This window comes from Pygoscelis adeliae, unplaced genomic scaffold (assembly GCF_000699105.1).
Source record: "Pygoscelis adeliae isolate BGI_AS28 unplaced genomic scaffold, ASM69910v1 Scaffold244, whole genome shotgun sequence".
In the NCBI taxonomy this organism is placed as follows: Eukaryota; Metazoa; Chordata; class Aves; order Sphenisciformes; family Spheniscidae; genus Pygoscelis; species Pygoscelis adeliae.
In genome coordinates this window covers 2,013,999-2,029,939 of record NW_008824648.1, presented here as the reverse complement: position 1 = coordinate 2,029,939, position 15,941 = coordinate 2,013,999, and the positions used below count along the sequence as shown (strand labels likewise).

The following is a 15,941-nucleotide window of genomic DNA, read 5'->3' as shown; positions in this document are numbered from 1 at the left end:
ATCCAGGTCTGCTTGCTGGTTGATACCTTGTTCTTTTTGCCCTGTTTGAGGAGGAATTTGTCACAGGACACTTTCCTAAACATCCTAAATGATTCTATGCTTGTCTTCCTACCCTTTGCAATAATCAGTAGACAGGAGAAAGAATAAAACACACTTAAATTTTATTCCCTTTGCTGAGGAATCACAAATCCCAGTGGTTACTGATGAACATCATTCCTTCCTCTATCTCACCCCAGCACAACACAGTGGAAGAGCTGGCCTGTTGATAAGACATATGTCCACCATTGGACTAATGCTGTGCAGGCAGATGTTGCATGCCTGTCCCTTCCAAGGGAACACTTCCATACAACAAACACCGCTTAGTGCCACTACAAGTGATTTTCCAGAAGTTTATGCTTATTTCTTTCCTCTCCAACCCTCTATTCTGAAACTGCAAAACTTCTAACATTTCCAGTGGTGCACATTATGAAGTAGGAGGCTAAGGTTTTGGAGAGAACCACAAGAAACAGGCAGGTCATCTGCACAGAGCTTCACAGAAATCAAGACTTCTTATGGCTGCTCTATAATCTCATAGCACACAGTAGCAGGTATCTTAAACAAAACATCCTTTGAAGCTGATGTTAAACAGGGTGTTTTGTTCAATGAGATTTAAAATAGATTCCTAAAGGAGCTGCAGCTTTTAACAGACAAACCAAGCTTCTCTCTGAAGTATAAGGAGAAGTGAAGAAGCTTTTAAATAAATTTGAGTTTCTGAAGACTCCAAACCTCTCATTTTCTTTCTCCCTTTTATTCACCCACACACGCACAGTGATTAGGCACATTAATGACATCCAGAGAAGTACAACCCAGAGGAAGCATCAATGAAGGGCCCTGAATCACAGCAAATGAGAAATGCCTGGGAATGCTGTTGTATCCATCCCATATATTCCTTCTAACTTACCCTCTACCCCCAAAACTAGACAAGCTCTCTCTCTACCTTAGTTGGTGGCTGCTCCACTTTGAGATCCGGAGGGTTGGCCAGTAGGTCCCTGGCGAGTTCTACAGTTAAGCGGCATGCTTCATTACTGTATCCATGTGCATACAGGGCCTCTGCACAGGCAAACAGGATCTGCAAGAAAGAACAGATGGTCATATTCAAACCACACTGCACCAGGCTGGAGCTAGTCTGCTCAAACCACTTGTCTTAAAGACTCTACAAACACAATTCACAATTAACTTCTGCAGCAGGTGTTCTCAGAGTCCTCCTTGCCTGGACCTCCACCACCATCCCTTTAAGCACTCTGCTAAAAAGCCTTTTCTTCTATGATTAAGTCCCATCCTCCCTCCAAGTGCTACAAAAGATCAGAGAATAACTCAAAAAAAATTAAAACCCAAACTGACTGACTATAACTATTTCCATGCATCTCCATTTCAGCTGCTTGCTCATATAGGTGCAAGCTCTAAACATATTTTGAGGGTATTACATGGATGTGACACAGTCTATTTAGATTGCCTGTGGCTTTCCAGAGAATTTCTGCTTACGTGGTTGGATTTAGATTTTTTCCTGCTGGGCATGTCCTGGTCTTACTTATTTTTAATCTCAGCTCAATTTTGCCATTTCCAAGAGTGAGACTACGAAAAAAGCACACACTGTTTTGCCTACATTTGTAAATCCGGGAGTGTGAGATGGGACCAGCTAAAACTGGGACACACTTGAAGTTAGCACAGAAATAGGGAGTCAAGTTTGCGGGAAACAGACACGTGTGATACCACTGCATTAAGACTGTAGATACCTTATGATACAATGGGTTATGACGAAATTATAGTTAAGCACTTGATTTAACAACATACGAGGTTAAGTATGACAGCTAGGAGGGTGGCAACACCGTGATGTATACAATATGTAAAACTGCAAAACAGCGTTTTGAACTAGATTCAGCTCACCTCCATCCGGTTCTCCTGCTCCAGAGGCTTTATACCAGCAAATATATCCTGCTCCTCTTCATTTCCCCCTTCAGCTTTGTCATCATCTTCCTTGGCTACCTCTTGTGGATTCAGATAGTATACCTGGTAATCGTCTTCCTCTTCTCCATCATCCCCTCCCCCTGCTGCACCATTCTCTCCCACTTCTTCTGGCTTCAGGCTCACACCACCACTGTTCTCATCTGCAGAAGGCAGGTCGTCATCACCACTACCCATTTCCCCCATAGGATCCTTGGGCGATTTCTTGGCCATGGAACTGCTCCTGACACTAGGCTCAGGTCCCTCAGAGAAGTACACCCCACCATCCTCCTCAAAGGTGTCCCTGTAGCTCCTGCTCAGTGGGCTTTCTGTAAAACTAAATGTGTTGCTGGCTTCTGCCCCCAGAGCCAAGCTGCTGTCATCCAGGCTCATCTCTGCCAAGTCTGGCTCCAGAGAGCTGTCTTCACTGCTCATGCGGCGTTTCCCACTATGTTTACTGGTCAAGCCTTTGCTCACTGGCAACTTTGCTTTGCCCACCGCAGTCTTATACACAGCTTTATCACCTTCTGCTGAAAGTCGTCTCAGAACCCTCTGCGGCGTTTCAGAGACAACTTTCCGCTTTCCAGTAAGTTCCTTCGGACGAACTGCTGGCTCCTGGGGAGAGGGACGCAGCCTGTCCCCAGGCTGCAGACATGTTCCCCCGGGCTCCTGTCCATGGATTCTACCAGCCTCACAGGCAGTTTCTGCACACTGCAACCGGCAGCTCCTCTGCTGGATGGCCTTTACCCAACAGAATGAGTTCTTCTTGTCAGTGCTGCTATATGTGATCCCAGGAATGGGATAAGCTTCCTCCCAGTTGAAGTAGCAGGCTTCCACAGCTGGCTTGAAACCCTGGAAGAGCTTCTCCAGCGATTTCTTGTGCTGACCCCTCTTAACATTATCTATGACTTTCAGCTGCCACTGTCTGAGCTGTAAGCAAAGGTCCCTGCGCCTAAGAGAAGAAGTAAGAGGACAGGTTAGAAAGCAGACACAAAACGCACCTGTGACAAACTACCTCTTAACCCACAGAACACCTACTCCATTTGGTCAGAAAAATCTTCTGCTGAATTAAGTATAGACAGCATTAGTAAGAAGACAGGCTGAAAAAAAGTAAACAGGTATATTAACAACCAAGTCCTAGACGGGCCCATGATAGAGAAACAAAATGCGAACAGTACCAACATGAAAGCACGATACAAACTGGAAAGTTTAAAATGAAATACTGTCTGCCCTGTTTGCTTAACTGCCCCAGATAAGTTATTAGCAATGTGAGCCTCAGCAGTCTGAGACCAGAGAGTGCCATGGGGAACTGCTCTTGGAATCATTCATAAAACAGTTTGCAGCAGCTGTGAAACGGCCCTGTGAACAACTCCAGTCAAGACGTTCACAAGTACAATCTAAACAGTCTACCCAGGGAAGCACAATGCCAGACAGGACCACCTAATCTACCTCCCAGGAACTTATCTCTTTACACTGATATGCTTATCTAGAGCCCAACAATTTAATTTAGGATTTAGCAGGCTGTCCTCGGGAGAATAAACTGTTGCAAGCCATAGGCACAGAACAAGCAAGACAAAAATAATTGATGTTCAAATAACTCTGAGGAAGAAGCAAGCTGGTAAGGTTATATAGACTTAAATTACACAGCAGTTAGTCCCATGCCCCATATTACCATGGGAAGGACAAAGTATTTCCGCATTTCCCAGCTCCAAATCTCACGTAGGGCCTAAGCATATGAGCAACATAGTCTAAGTGGATTACACGTTTGGGTGATCTAATCCAAGAATAGGAAAAGACATTTCTAGAAATTGCACCAAGTGTCTCAATCAACTGCCATCTTGTTTCTGCCACAGATTTCAGAGATCTGAGGTACAAGCCCAACACTTCAATCCTCTCAGATTTCCTATCAAAAGCAAAAGAATAAAAAAATCAAATCAAAACAGGGTGACCCAATTTAGGTGCAAAGGGTATTAGGACAGAAGGGTCTAACCAAAATGGACTGCTTCTATTCGTCCATTAAAGAAATTAATTAATGAGGGAGCAGACTGGTAGGGCTTAATCAAGGAGAGGATTTTCAGAAGGAAAAAGAAGGGGGAACTACTCAGGAAAGGTAACATAAGGATGAGAGCTGGCAATGAATTAGGAATGAGGTAGCAAGTCTCCTTGTGATTCACTGGAAAGAATAGCAAGGGTGGGTAGAAGAGGGTTCTTCTTGGTGACTATTCAAGCGCCAAGAGAATAGGTAATCAAGCAGGAGCATTTCAATTATGCATGAGCTCAAGTAGGAGATCCGAGCAAATTTGAACTGCGCCAAATCACTCAAACGTGAACACATAGCACAACTTCATACTTTATTAAAAGCCAAAACCTTTATGGTTTTTCTAAGTGATCTGATTGATGTTTGTGTTTGTTTTAAGCCTCATTCCCTGTTTCCTACAGTTTTTGATTTGTCTTCATCTCCTATATTTAGCTACTTCATATTGTAAACTGTACAAGACAGAAACTGCATCCATTTTAGTGTCCCTGATGTACCTGACATAGATAGGGCATTTTATTAATGTTACACAACAATTCACAGAAAGCAAATCCTGTTAATGTGTAACTGTATGAAAAATACCATCCTGTTTTCATTTGTTCTAAAAAACTTTTTCTGAGCACTTATAGCACATTAAACTAATTCAGTACATTTTACACAACACACTTTGTAGACTAGATATACAAAACAAGTTATTGCAATGTCAACCACAGTATCTCAACACAAGTCCTCAGTACCACCACTGCTATTCAACTAGTGCTAAATAAAGATGGCAGTGATTTACGAAGGCACAATATGGTTTAGAAACCTGCAGAAGCCTCACAATTTTTCCTCAGACAATTGAAAACACTGACTGAAAATCATACACCAGTGACACTGTTTACCAATACACTGCAGAGAATAAACTCCCTAAGAGCACAGAAAGCAAGAAATGGTTCAGCTTGAAATAGACAACAGTCAATGATCGGGCTAAACAGAAATCCATTAAACTGCTGAACAGTTAAATTTAGAAAGCATTAAAATTTATTGGTAGCCAGTGTTATCATTCAATGAAATGTTCTCCACTAGGACACTGAAATGCAGAATTACACTCATACGTAAAAGAGAGCTCTCAGAAAACAAATTATTCACACTACATGATGCTGCTAAAAGTGAGCAGCAATAGCAATTAAAATCTAAAGTAATTATAGTGCTCTTGAACCTTACATAGCACATAGTCCAGAAGGACTAATGGTTGAATAGGTAACGAGGTAATGATACAAACACAAGACATCTACAGGAAGAAACTCTTGAGTGTGCTTGAATATCACAGAAATAAATGAGGGACTGGATCTGATTCTGGTGCTCACCTCTGTGGACTAATAGTTGGATCAAGGACAGCCAGCCTCCAAAGAACCACCATCTCATCGCACATACTTGCACAGGCATGAGCAGCTACTTCTGACTGGCCATTGCTGCGTCCTGTGTGCCCGCTAGCACTGCTGTGTGATGCAGATGTTCGCACACTGTACCACCACCCGGTTATCTGCAGAAGAAAATGTTCAGTGGAGCTGTGTTGTGGCCAACGTCTCGTCTCCTGCTCTCACTTATCCTCATAACCACAAGGAAACGGGATCTGTAGCTAGAACCATGTTTTCATCTGACTCCAAAATAACTATGAGCATTAAAGTAGTATTGGTTTGTGAGAACTAAGGGCCTCTCAAAATTTCTCTGATGAGAAGGCACATGCCCACAGAACAAAACACTCACAGGAGGTTCTCTTACTAGAGGCCTTCACACCTGGAGGGATAAAGTGAACAAATGTGATAAATGAAGCATTTTCTTTCCCCTGCTCAAAGTTGAGGTATGTGATAGAGCAATAAGGAAACTTACACTGCAATTTATATTACAGAATGAGATCAGTGTCCTGAACTGTCAAAGGAAACCTTTTTCCTAACATTATTTAAAAAAATATCAAAAAATTTATTACTTAAACCCATCAAGAGATATCTTCTACAAAAATAACAAAAGAATCTGAGATTCTAGCACCCAACATATATCTTTAGTTTTTATCAAAATGACAGCTCATATGTCATGTACTTTGTTTAGAAAAAAACCATTAAAATAAATCACCTTCACTGGGCAGAAATCAAATCAAATATGTTGAACAAGACTTCAGACTCCATATATTCATGTTAAAAGGACTGAGGTATTTTGGGGATATAGTGTTACCAGGACATCACCAAATCAGCACAAGAGCAAACTGTAACATCATTTTAGCATAGAGAAGCACATGCCCATAATGCATACAGACGGTTAAAAAAATTTATTCAGCTATGGATTGTACAGGCACATGGCACCAGTCAGTGGCTCAGCCTGGATCCCCAGAATTTTCTCCCCCAGAGCAAAGAGATTTTAATACCTGCTCATAGTTGAGACACTGGTCAGTCAGAATCTCCAGCAAAGGAGCTGCATTGCTATCCCGTCTCTTAAACATCTCCCGCACAATGGAAAGCAGGTTCCAGATTCCTTCAGGCTCTCTTCCTCGCAAGGGACGCAGGAGACAGGCCCACTCAGCAGCAGCTGGTGGCTCCGTGGAAGAGAGATACATTGAATTCACATCACTGTAGATAAAACAGAAGAGCAGGGATGAGAAAAAATTAAATCAAGCATAGCTATACAAAATCCTGAGTATATTCTACATCCAGAAGTATATTTGCACCTTAAATGGGACAGACATGCATAACCTAAGGCAGGATGCATAACGAGACTGAGAATACCACACAAGCAAGGTATTGTGCAAATACAGTGTGCTCTACTGAAATAACATTGGACAAGCTATGCGAAAATAGAGTCTAGAAGTGTGACCACGAAACTACGCATCCTTCAGTCCACAGCATCACATAAGGGTACAGGCTACACAGTGAATGAGCTTACAGATTACATGAATATCACATTTTCCCTTCAATGGGAAACAGTTTACCTGAAAACAACAGGGGAGGGTCCACAGAATTTATGAAGGGTTTTCTTTATGTTGTCACTCAGAGTAGATTCATCTAAGTACCAGGTGCTTTGATCTGATGCAGAGGGTCCAGCAGTGGGATCTTGACAAAAGAGTAACACATATACAGTCTGCAGGCTTTGAAGGTATATTTCCTCTGTGTGCCCAACCACAGCGATTATAGGGAGCACACAGGCAGTATTACTCAGTTTATTTCACCCATTGCAGAACTCACTATTCAGAACTATCTCAACGTGTTATCGTAACATTACCTTAACCACTGATAACACTAAACTGGGAGACATGGCTGGCATGTTGAATGGCAGCACTACAACCAGTGGGACCAGGAGAAATTCAAGGACTGTGCCAACAGAAACCTCATGAAGTTCAGTGAGGAAAAATGTGAACTTCTGTACCTGGGACAGAAAACCCCATGCATCAGTACAGACTGAAAACCAAATGGCTGAGTAGCTGATAGGGTTTCGTGATTATAGTGGATGCCAAGCTGAACATAAACCAATGGCAAACTTTCACTGAAAACACAAAACAAAAAACCAAACCTGCAAACTGGGCTATATTAAGAAAAGCACAGCTAGCAGATTTAAGGAACTTATTTTATCCCCCTCTACCTGGCATTGGTAAAGTTACACCTGGAATATTGTATCCAGTTTTGGGTCCCCCAGACCAGGAAATGATACTGAGAAACCAGAGAAGATATGGTAGAAAGGTATCAAGATAGTTGGGGGCATGGAGCACATGACCTACGAGGTGAGATTGAGGAAGATGGGCTATTTTCACCTAAAAAGGAGAGGGTGAGGGGTCATCATTAACAGCCTACAACTACTTGGAATCACAAACACAATGCAGACAAACTCTTTTTGGTAGTAGTAGATGATAAAAAAGGGTATTCATATTGGCCATTAGGAAAAAATTATTGACCAAAAGGGTAATGCAGCACTAAAACAGGAATACTCTGTAACGTCTCTGGTAACCAAGACTTGGCTAAGCTAGCCCAAGCCACAGCTAACCCAATCTAGTGTTGCAAACAGTCCTGTTTCAAGCAGGAGGTTGGAGAGGTCCCCTCCAATCAACATTTCCAGGAATTAACACCAACTTAAAAAGAAAAATCTTTTGTTAGAAAGGTGCGTTGCCTGATGCTCCCTTCCTCTGCATACACTCTGAGGCGTCCATTACACCAGCAAGTGCCTGCTGCTGTGCCATATACACACGCGAGTGCCTGTACCTACCCCTTTTCCTTGACCTCCACCTGCAATCCCAGCTACATGGTAACAGACCAGTTCAGAAACTCAACACAATGGAAATATATCCACTATCTGTGACACAGATTACTGAAATAAGATATATCAAGGCTACCTGGGGCTCCACACACTGTGTTGATGGCAGTAGACTGAGAAGATAACAGCTCATCCAGCAAGCGCTGAGCAGTTGGAAGAATCTGAAACCATGAAGCAAACTTTCAATATTGATTGAAGCACTCTCATAATTCCAGAAATATCAAATACACACAGTCATATTTTCAGAAAGGACTATAGAGGGTGCTAAAGATTATACAAGAGCAAACCAGCTGTTACACTTTCTCCTCTCCTTTTCTCAAAGCAAACTTACATCCAAGGCTTACTTCCTACATTCACACCCTAAGAAGTAAACAAAAGCATCATAGGTTACTAGCTCCCTTCTCATTTCTTGAGGAGTTGGAGCCCAGAGAGTGATACTGCAGCTAATTTTGAGAGATAGTGACTGCAGTCAAGGTCACCGTTTTCCTGCACTTTGAATGTTCTTTATTTCTTGTTCCTAAATCATTTCTCTAAAACCCAAGCTAATGGGAACAGAGGAGCAAACTATAAATTACATCTATACATAACTTTTTGGGCAGACTTTAGCTTATTTACCATCCTGTTAGCAAAGAGACCATATATACATTAACTCAGACTCAGTAGTAAACTAATGCAATTTCAGCACTAAACCAATGCAATCATAGCTTCTGGACAGTTCAGAGCATAAGCAGGAAAGGTTCACACCTGACTGCAAAATCCTAAGTAGATATACCCTTAACGTGCTCTTTTTGAAAGAAAAATGCATAGCAGAATGTGTTTTTTCCCCAACTAAGTCTGGGCTAAAACCGCAGATCCATTTAGCCTTTAGCATGCATGCTTACAACAGGCTAGGCATATAGTTAGGATTTAAATGACTTGCAGCGGAACATCTGATTGATATCCCTCCACCTCCCTCCGCACAACAGCTGAGGTTAAAGATCACACTTACTGTAAAGCAAGGCACATTCAGTACACCTATATTTGCAAATAATACAGACCCATCTCAAACAGATGGAAGAAAAACAATGCTTCAGAAGGATATTTTGCATTTGAGTCACCTGAAGGAACAAACTCAGCATTAAGCTATTCTTGTACCTTTTTCCACTGCTATGTATTGTAAGTCACCATGAAACAGAAAAGTCACAGGTCTAGGCAACATCACACCTTAAGATTGAAGTATCAGGGACCTGCAGTGACTCTCCTTCAGGCATTTTTGCCAAGATATTAATATTTAATTGGAATAGGAGTACTGGCTTCATGAAGGGAAATAGCTCTTGGGAGAAGAACTGGGTAATAAGTTCCAGCTGCTCAGAATCACTGACATTTTCATAGATACGGAAAACACTTTCTACAGAGATTTTGAAAAACATCTCCTTATCTAGCTGCATTCCTACAGACCACCTTCCCTTTACAATTGAAAGTAATTCAGCATTATATTACTGTACCATAATTTAATTCACAAGCTGGAAATAAGGATAAAATAGAATCATGTACAGCCTACTCTAATTCTACATCATGTAGTCAAAATATGGGGTCCCAAGGTATCAGAGTATCTATCTCCTCTCAGAAATCTCGAAGACCGGGAATGAGACTGTTAGAAGAGTTTGGGGTGTGCCTCGCCTTTTTCACGGGAATTACGCAACTCAGGTTAAGATGCATCTGCCAATAAACCCCAAACTTTTCTGTTGGGCAGCATCCATCAGATTATCTGGCAAGATAGTAATAATTAAATTAAATAATCCAGATGTTCCTGGGCGCACAGCTGGTACACATGACCGAAGGAGAAATAATGCAACCCTGCAAAAAGGAGCAGACACAGAATATTTGAAAGCAAACAACTCACATGCCATTCAGAAAACAACCACCATGCCACTGCTAGCCTTTCAAAACCCTCCTTTATTAAGCACCAGACTATGCGACATAAAGCTCTGAGTCCTTAAGGAGAGAAGAAAAGCTTTGTCTGTTTCGTAATGCAGCAAGAAGCACACGCTATTGATGCTGAACTCTCAGCAACAAAAAAGCAGTATTTTTCTATCACTTTCATATGATATGATTCCTCTATTTCCTCTCATAAGAAGATTAGTATTTCTGTAGGAAATTTAGAGGACGTTTTAGCAATAGAATATCTTAGTGTCCCAAGCACAGCACCATGATATGAATTTTAGGCACACGCTGACAGTAATCTAACTCCTACTTAAGACATGCACACACTACTGAAACATGACAGATACCCATGCAGGTCAGTTTTTTTCAATCTCCTTTGGTTGAACCAGCATAAAAAAGTTGCCAAGCCCTTATATTTTTAAAGCAAACATTTCACAATCACTTAGGTATTCTTGTGTATTTTGTGCAAGCATTTTAGGCAGATGATATAAATGACCTGACCTTGAACAACATAGATATTAAAGGAATAAGAGAGCAGATTTTGCCTTTGACTAACAGAATTTCATATCCATTACTTTCCATAACCCAAATGATTCTTATGAATCACCAAGAAGCTGCACTGCGGGAAGTCAAAAGGTCACCAGCTGGGTGCATTAGGAAGGGCCCACCTAAGGCATACGCAACACAGCCCCTGGGTAGTCTTCTCCACTTAACTAACCAATCACACAAAAAAGCAGCAACCTGATTTGTTCTGACCTAAGTTTTTCACCACCATGGATTTATTTTATTGTGTTTGATGTTCCACAAGCTAAGCGCATATTCATGCTAATATGAATAGCCACCACTCTTCTTTCTCCTTTTAAGACACTTCTAATCTTTTACTTTGCAATAGACAATTGTCAAATAATAGAATGGCAAACCTGAAAAGGGCAAGAACTGAAAGCCTTCCCAGCAACCCACAATCAAATAGCATAACTGGCTATCTTGCAACAAAAAAACCCATATAAATTCACCCAGAATAAAGATAACTGAATTTAACAAAAAGTCAGTCCTATCGATTGTCCCCATTTACCTGTTGTGGAAGTTCACTGATCAGGTACTGAGCAAATTTTTGCAATTGGTCTCTTTGTAGCCGAGACAAGGACTCAGAAACAGGTGCTCGTAAGCACACCGCAGATGCCTGAAGAAAGAAAAGGAGATATAAACTGCCATTAACAGGTCAGACTTAATGAAGCTGTGTCCACTGAATGGATGAAGTGTCACGAACAGTGGCTATGCTGATGCATATCATGCTTGGTCTTGATGGACAATTTTTTTTTCTGTAATTATGTGGTGTGTTGAAGATAAGATGCAAATAAGCTGTCTAGGCTTTATAAAAACTGTTTTTAAGAGTTTCTTTTCAAGGAAACTGCTTTAACAGCTGTGCTTAAGATCTGTTGTTGCTAGCAATTGCACAAATACTGGCAGAGATTTCACAAACAAACCTCTAAAACAGGACATTATTCTTTAAGCTTCTGGCAAACCAGCCAGCTCTGTGGGGGGCTGTTTCACAGAATCCCAACCACCTCATTTATCTCATTAGAGGTTTTTTCTTCAATCTTAAAATCAGTCTCTTTCCATATCTTAGAACAACTTAGATGATAAAAAACCACACCACTAGTTTCTTAAGCTTTTTAACTTCACAGAATAAAAAATGCCCAAATGGCACCTACCTAAAATTTAACCTGGAAACAGGCAAGAGCAGTTTGATAATAAAGATGCTTCTTATATTGATTTGTCTACATAAAGCAATGTACCTTGTCTTGTAACTTGCTAGTGTCAGCAGTCAGTATATACAAACACTGAAAATCCTTTCACTATCATTTTTCAGGTAGAAGAAAGGATTGGAGGGAAAAAGAATGATTTTTATCTTACACAGGGTCCAAACTTTCTGAGTGTAAATAATATAAATGAAAATTTGTTTCCTATCCTCACTCTCCATACCCACCTTTTAAAACTGGAACAAATAATTCAAAGCAGAACCCATTTTTTTGCCAACTCTCCAGTCCTAAATACAGGAAGTATACCAATATTCCAATGATTTCACAAGAGTATCAATTTAAGCCTATTACAATTGTCCATTGTGAAATATTAACAAGCTTCAGCAGGTTATTAGCACTTATTTAAGAATCTGGAGTTGATCATAAGCATGTTAGCTATAAAATGTTCTGCGACAGCAGAAAATCTTCTGTTCCTTTCAATCATCCAAGCTTAATCCTTCCTTAAGATGTATTTCTCAACTTCCCAAAGAATGAGGAAATTAATCTGTATGCAAGACTGAACCCTCAACTTGTGTATTTTATGTTGATTCTACACATTTTCACCTGGAGCTTGTTGGGATAAGAAACGCCTACTTTTCACTCTATACAAGGCCACACAGAATACAAGCAGCCAAAGAAAAACATAAACTTAGCTGACTGTTTGAAATCTACAAGTCAAAATGACACTTATCTGCCTCAGTATGCGACAAAATGAACTGGTGAACATAAAGGCCAACAGTGATCAAAATTACTTTCCTTCTGCACTCTGAATGATCAAACAACCGAAAGAAAGAGCTTTCAAATCCCATATTTACAAAGACTTTTAATAAAAGACTAACTACTGGTGACCTTTCACTCCCTGCAGAACTGAAGAAAGAATGAGTAATTCTAGCATTTAAATGAGAAACAGGAAGGGGCCAAAAAGGACTCTGTATCTACCCTTAGCAATTCACACATTATTAAAGGACATTCTGCAGTTAAGAGCCTCAGACAATTCACTCTGCAGACTGCAACTGTGAGCACACATTTGCACAATCTGTAACCAAAAGGAGTGCCAAGAACAATTTCCCTAAAGAGAGTGCATGTTGCATAAAACTGTAATGAGGAGAGACTCAGAGAAGATGCCTAGGGGAGAGCAGAACTGTATTTAAAGGCCTACATTGTGTATCCGGAAGAGGCAGAGCGCCACGACGTGAGCACACCACTTTGCCCCAGCTCCGCAGGTACAGCTGCATGACGTGATCCTGCATCGATCAAACATCACCGCCACGTTGTACGCACCTTTGGGTGGCACCATCTGTGGGGGTACCACAGTGGCGCTCAGATGGAAACCTGTTAAAATTCAAAAGTCCAAAGTTACTCTTCCAGTTCTTGGGAGACAGATTCAGCTAGCACAGAAATTTAGGTGTGTGCCATTTAAACGGCGAAACAACGTGTCTAGCAACAACATCCATATAGGGATGGACACGGATCTAGAATCTCCGGCACTTGTTTCTTCCCAATCAGCTACAGCAGAATATTAGCAGAGAGGCATAACATGTTATGAGGTTCAAAAATACCAGCTTTTAATACATTTATTTATTTATATATTTATTTATATTAATATTTAACAAAGAAAGGAACTGGATAAAGCCATCACTGAAAAGTGTGGGGTTTTTTGATCACAGGGTCAAAGCTAGGCTATACATATTTTAGGCATCATTTCTATGTTAATTAACTCTGGCAACAGTGCAGAACAGGCTAGGTGACTTCTTCAGAGTTACTTCCAAGTCAGTCAATTTTCACAATTTTACAGTGAACTAAAGAAGGCAGCACTTACACCTGAACACTTACTTTCACTTTGTGGCTTCAGAAGCTACCCATTTCTCATAAATCATGTACCTCCTTGCAATATTGCGAATATCCCATTTTTTTTTAAACCACGTACTCGGAAAACAAAAAACCCCTCTTGCTTAAGACTAAAATCAATGGAAAAGGGAAATTTCAGCAATAACACTTGAATGAATCCAGCCCCATTAATCTGTGATCAAACAAATAAATTATGAATCTCATCTCAGGCAGGATGACAAAGAACTTTAATGAGGCTTGGCTTTGTGTAAACTCACGTACAATGCATACCAGTTGTAGTCATAATGCAGCTTCCTCTACAGATAATGGTTATCCAGAGGCACACATATTACGAGCAGGAAAAGGCCATCAGGAGCATGAATCTTCTACTTGTCTTGAAGGTCCCTATCACCAGTTAATCATCCTCTACAGCAATAAGCATCAGCCTCAGAGCCTTTTTGCTAGTCTCAAATTCAGTTTCAATGAAGCACAGAAAGCACCAAGGGTATCAAAGCCATAACCAAAATTCAGTCCAACAATCTACCTTAAGTGAAAAAATATGGCTTGGGGCAGATGACTGAAATAGTTTCTCCATCATCAGCACAGGGAATTACATTATAAATCCACACTACTAAGTTTTTATTATGGTATTGTGAGATTATAATAACGATGGTGTTCAGGAGTGCACGTGACCTACTAAATCCCATTTAAAACAACGTGCACTACTTCTTCCTCAAAATATAATCTCTGTGCCAATACAAACTTGCTGTTACCTTGCTTAACCTTTCTATTTCTCCTGTTCACCAGAACTCAAATCCTCTTCCTCATGTGGGTGATTATTTTGATTAGTACACATAATGCCACCCAAATTCTTCAGCCATTTTAGCAATTGGAACAGAATCAAAACAAAAGAAGACATGCACCGCAAAATTACTGCACTACTTATTACTAGCTACAGCTCTAATTTATGTTCCACACTTGGATAATACAACCCAAACAGTTCAGCTAGTCCTTCTGTAATACTAGAAGCATCTCAGACTAATGCCAAAATGGCCTAATTTTCACAAAAGCAAATTAAGCATTTCACAAATTGGAACTGCAGAAATTCTGTTTCACTGAGAACAAAAAGTATTCGAAAGGTGTTAGAGAAGAATGGGTCACAGCTATACACTCTTATCAAGCTCCTACCATTAAATTTTTATTTGTATATGAAGACAGTTAACTGATTAAATGCAAAGAGTGAAGAACAGTTATAAAAAGAGACAAAGAAAATTTAAGGGCTTCAGCATGACATATCACAAGCTTCAACTCAAATTGTAGCTTGATGAACATGTCTGCCACTGGCAGTGCTAATTCAAGCAGCTCTGTCCAATTCTTTTGCACCACCAGTCTTGCTGTACTGAGCAACTGTTTGTGGGATGGCACAGGAAACCATACCAGGAAAAAATTCTGGATTAAATTAATGGTTACTTTTACCAGGAAAAATACCACAGTCCAGTTCACTGTGCAGCTTACAAAAGTCTGAGCCTGAAGGGACTGTAAAGGTGACTATGAGGGGGACCTTTCTGGAGTGCTTAGCCCAACACTACTGCTTAAAGAAATGGTCATCAAATCATACTTGTTTACAGTCAAAGTGCAACTATTGTCTTCTGCAAACCACAGCTCTTACCCTCCTGCTTAAATGTGAAGACAAGAATCACATCTACTGCACACCTGAGTGACCTGGCCACCTCATGGAGACCTAACACTTCATTACAAAAACATGTCTGCATGTACCAGCAGCATTCATTCTGCAACTGCATGCAGCCCACCAGAAAAAAAACTAAGATCTATACCCTATTCTTGGCAAGCTCCAGCCCCAGGAGACCTCAAGAATGAGCTGCAGGCCAGAGGAATTGCTCTGCCAGGAGTCTCACTCCCCTGGCTACCATTCTTCTTAAATGCACTGTGGGCACAGAGCAAGCTTAGTGCTTCTATGAAAGCACTTAGGCTTTCTACACAGAAAGTGCATCTTACACTTCTTAGGAGCACCAGATTTACTACTCATGCACAGAACAAATATGTCAAGCAGCCAGCACCAATGCTTCAGAGGATGTGTCGGG

The 15,941-nt window shown here is 40.8% G+C and overlaps 1 protein-coding gene across 1 annotated transcript in view; it reads right to left on the bottom strand.

The window, feature by feature from the left end:
• The window catches only part of ZSWIM8 (zinc finger, SWIM-type containing 8), a 71,032-nt gene that overhangs the window by 18,117 nt on the left and 36,974 nt on the right, over positions 1-15,941 (bottom strand). The window contains 9 exon segments of the mRNA XM_009322481.1: positions 3-41; positions 977-1,108; positions 1,924-2,932; positions 5,365-5,540; positions 6,417-6,618; positions 6,978-7,098; positions 8,370-8,451; positions 11,286-11,393; positions 13,172-13,344. Of these exon segments, the coding sequence (XP_009320756.1) occupies positions 3-41; positions 977-1,108; positions 1,924-2,932; positions 5,365-5,540; positions 6,417-6,618; positions 6,978-7,098; positions 8,370-8,451; positions 11,286-11,393; positions 13,172-13,344 (2,042 nt within the window).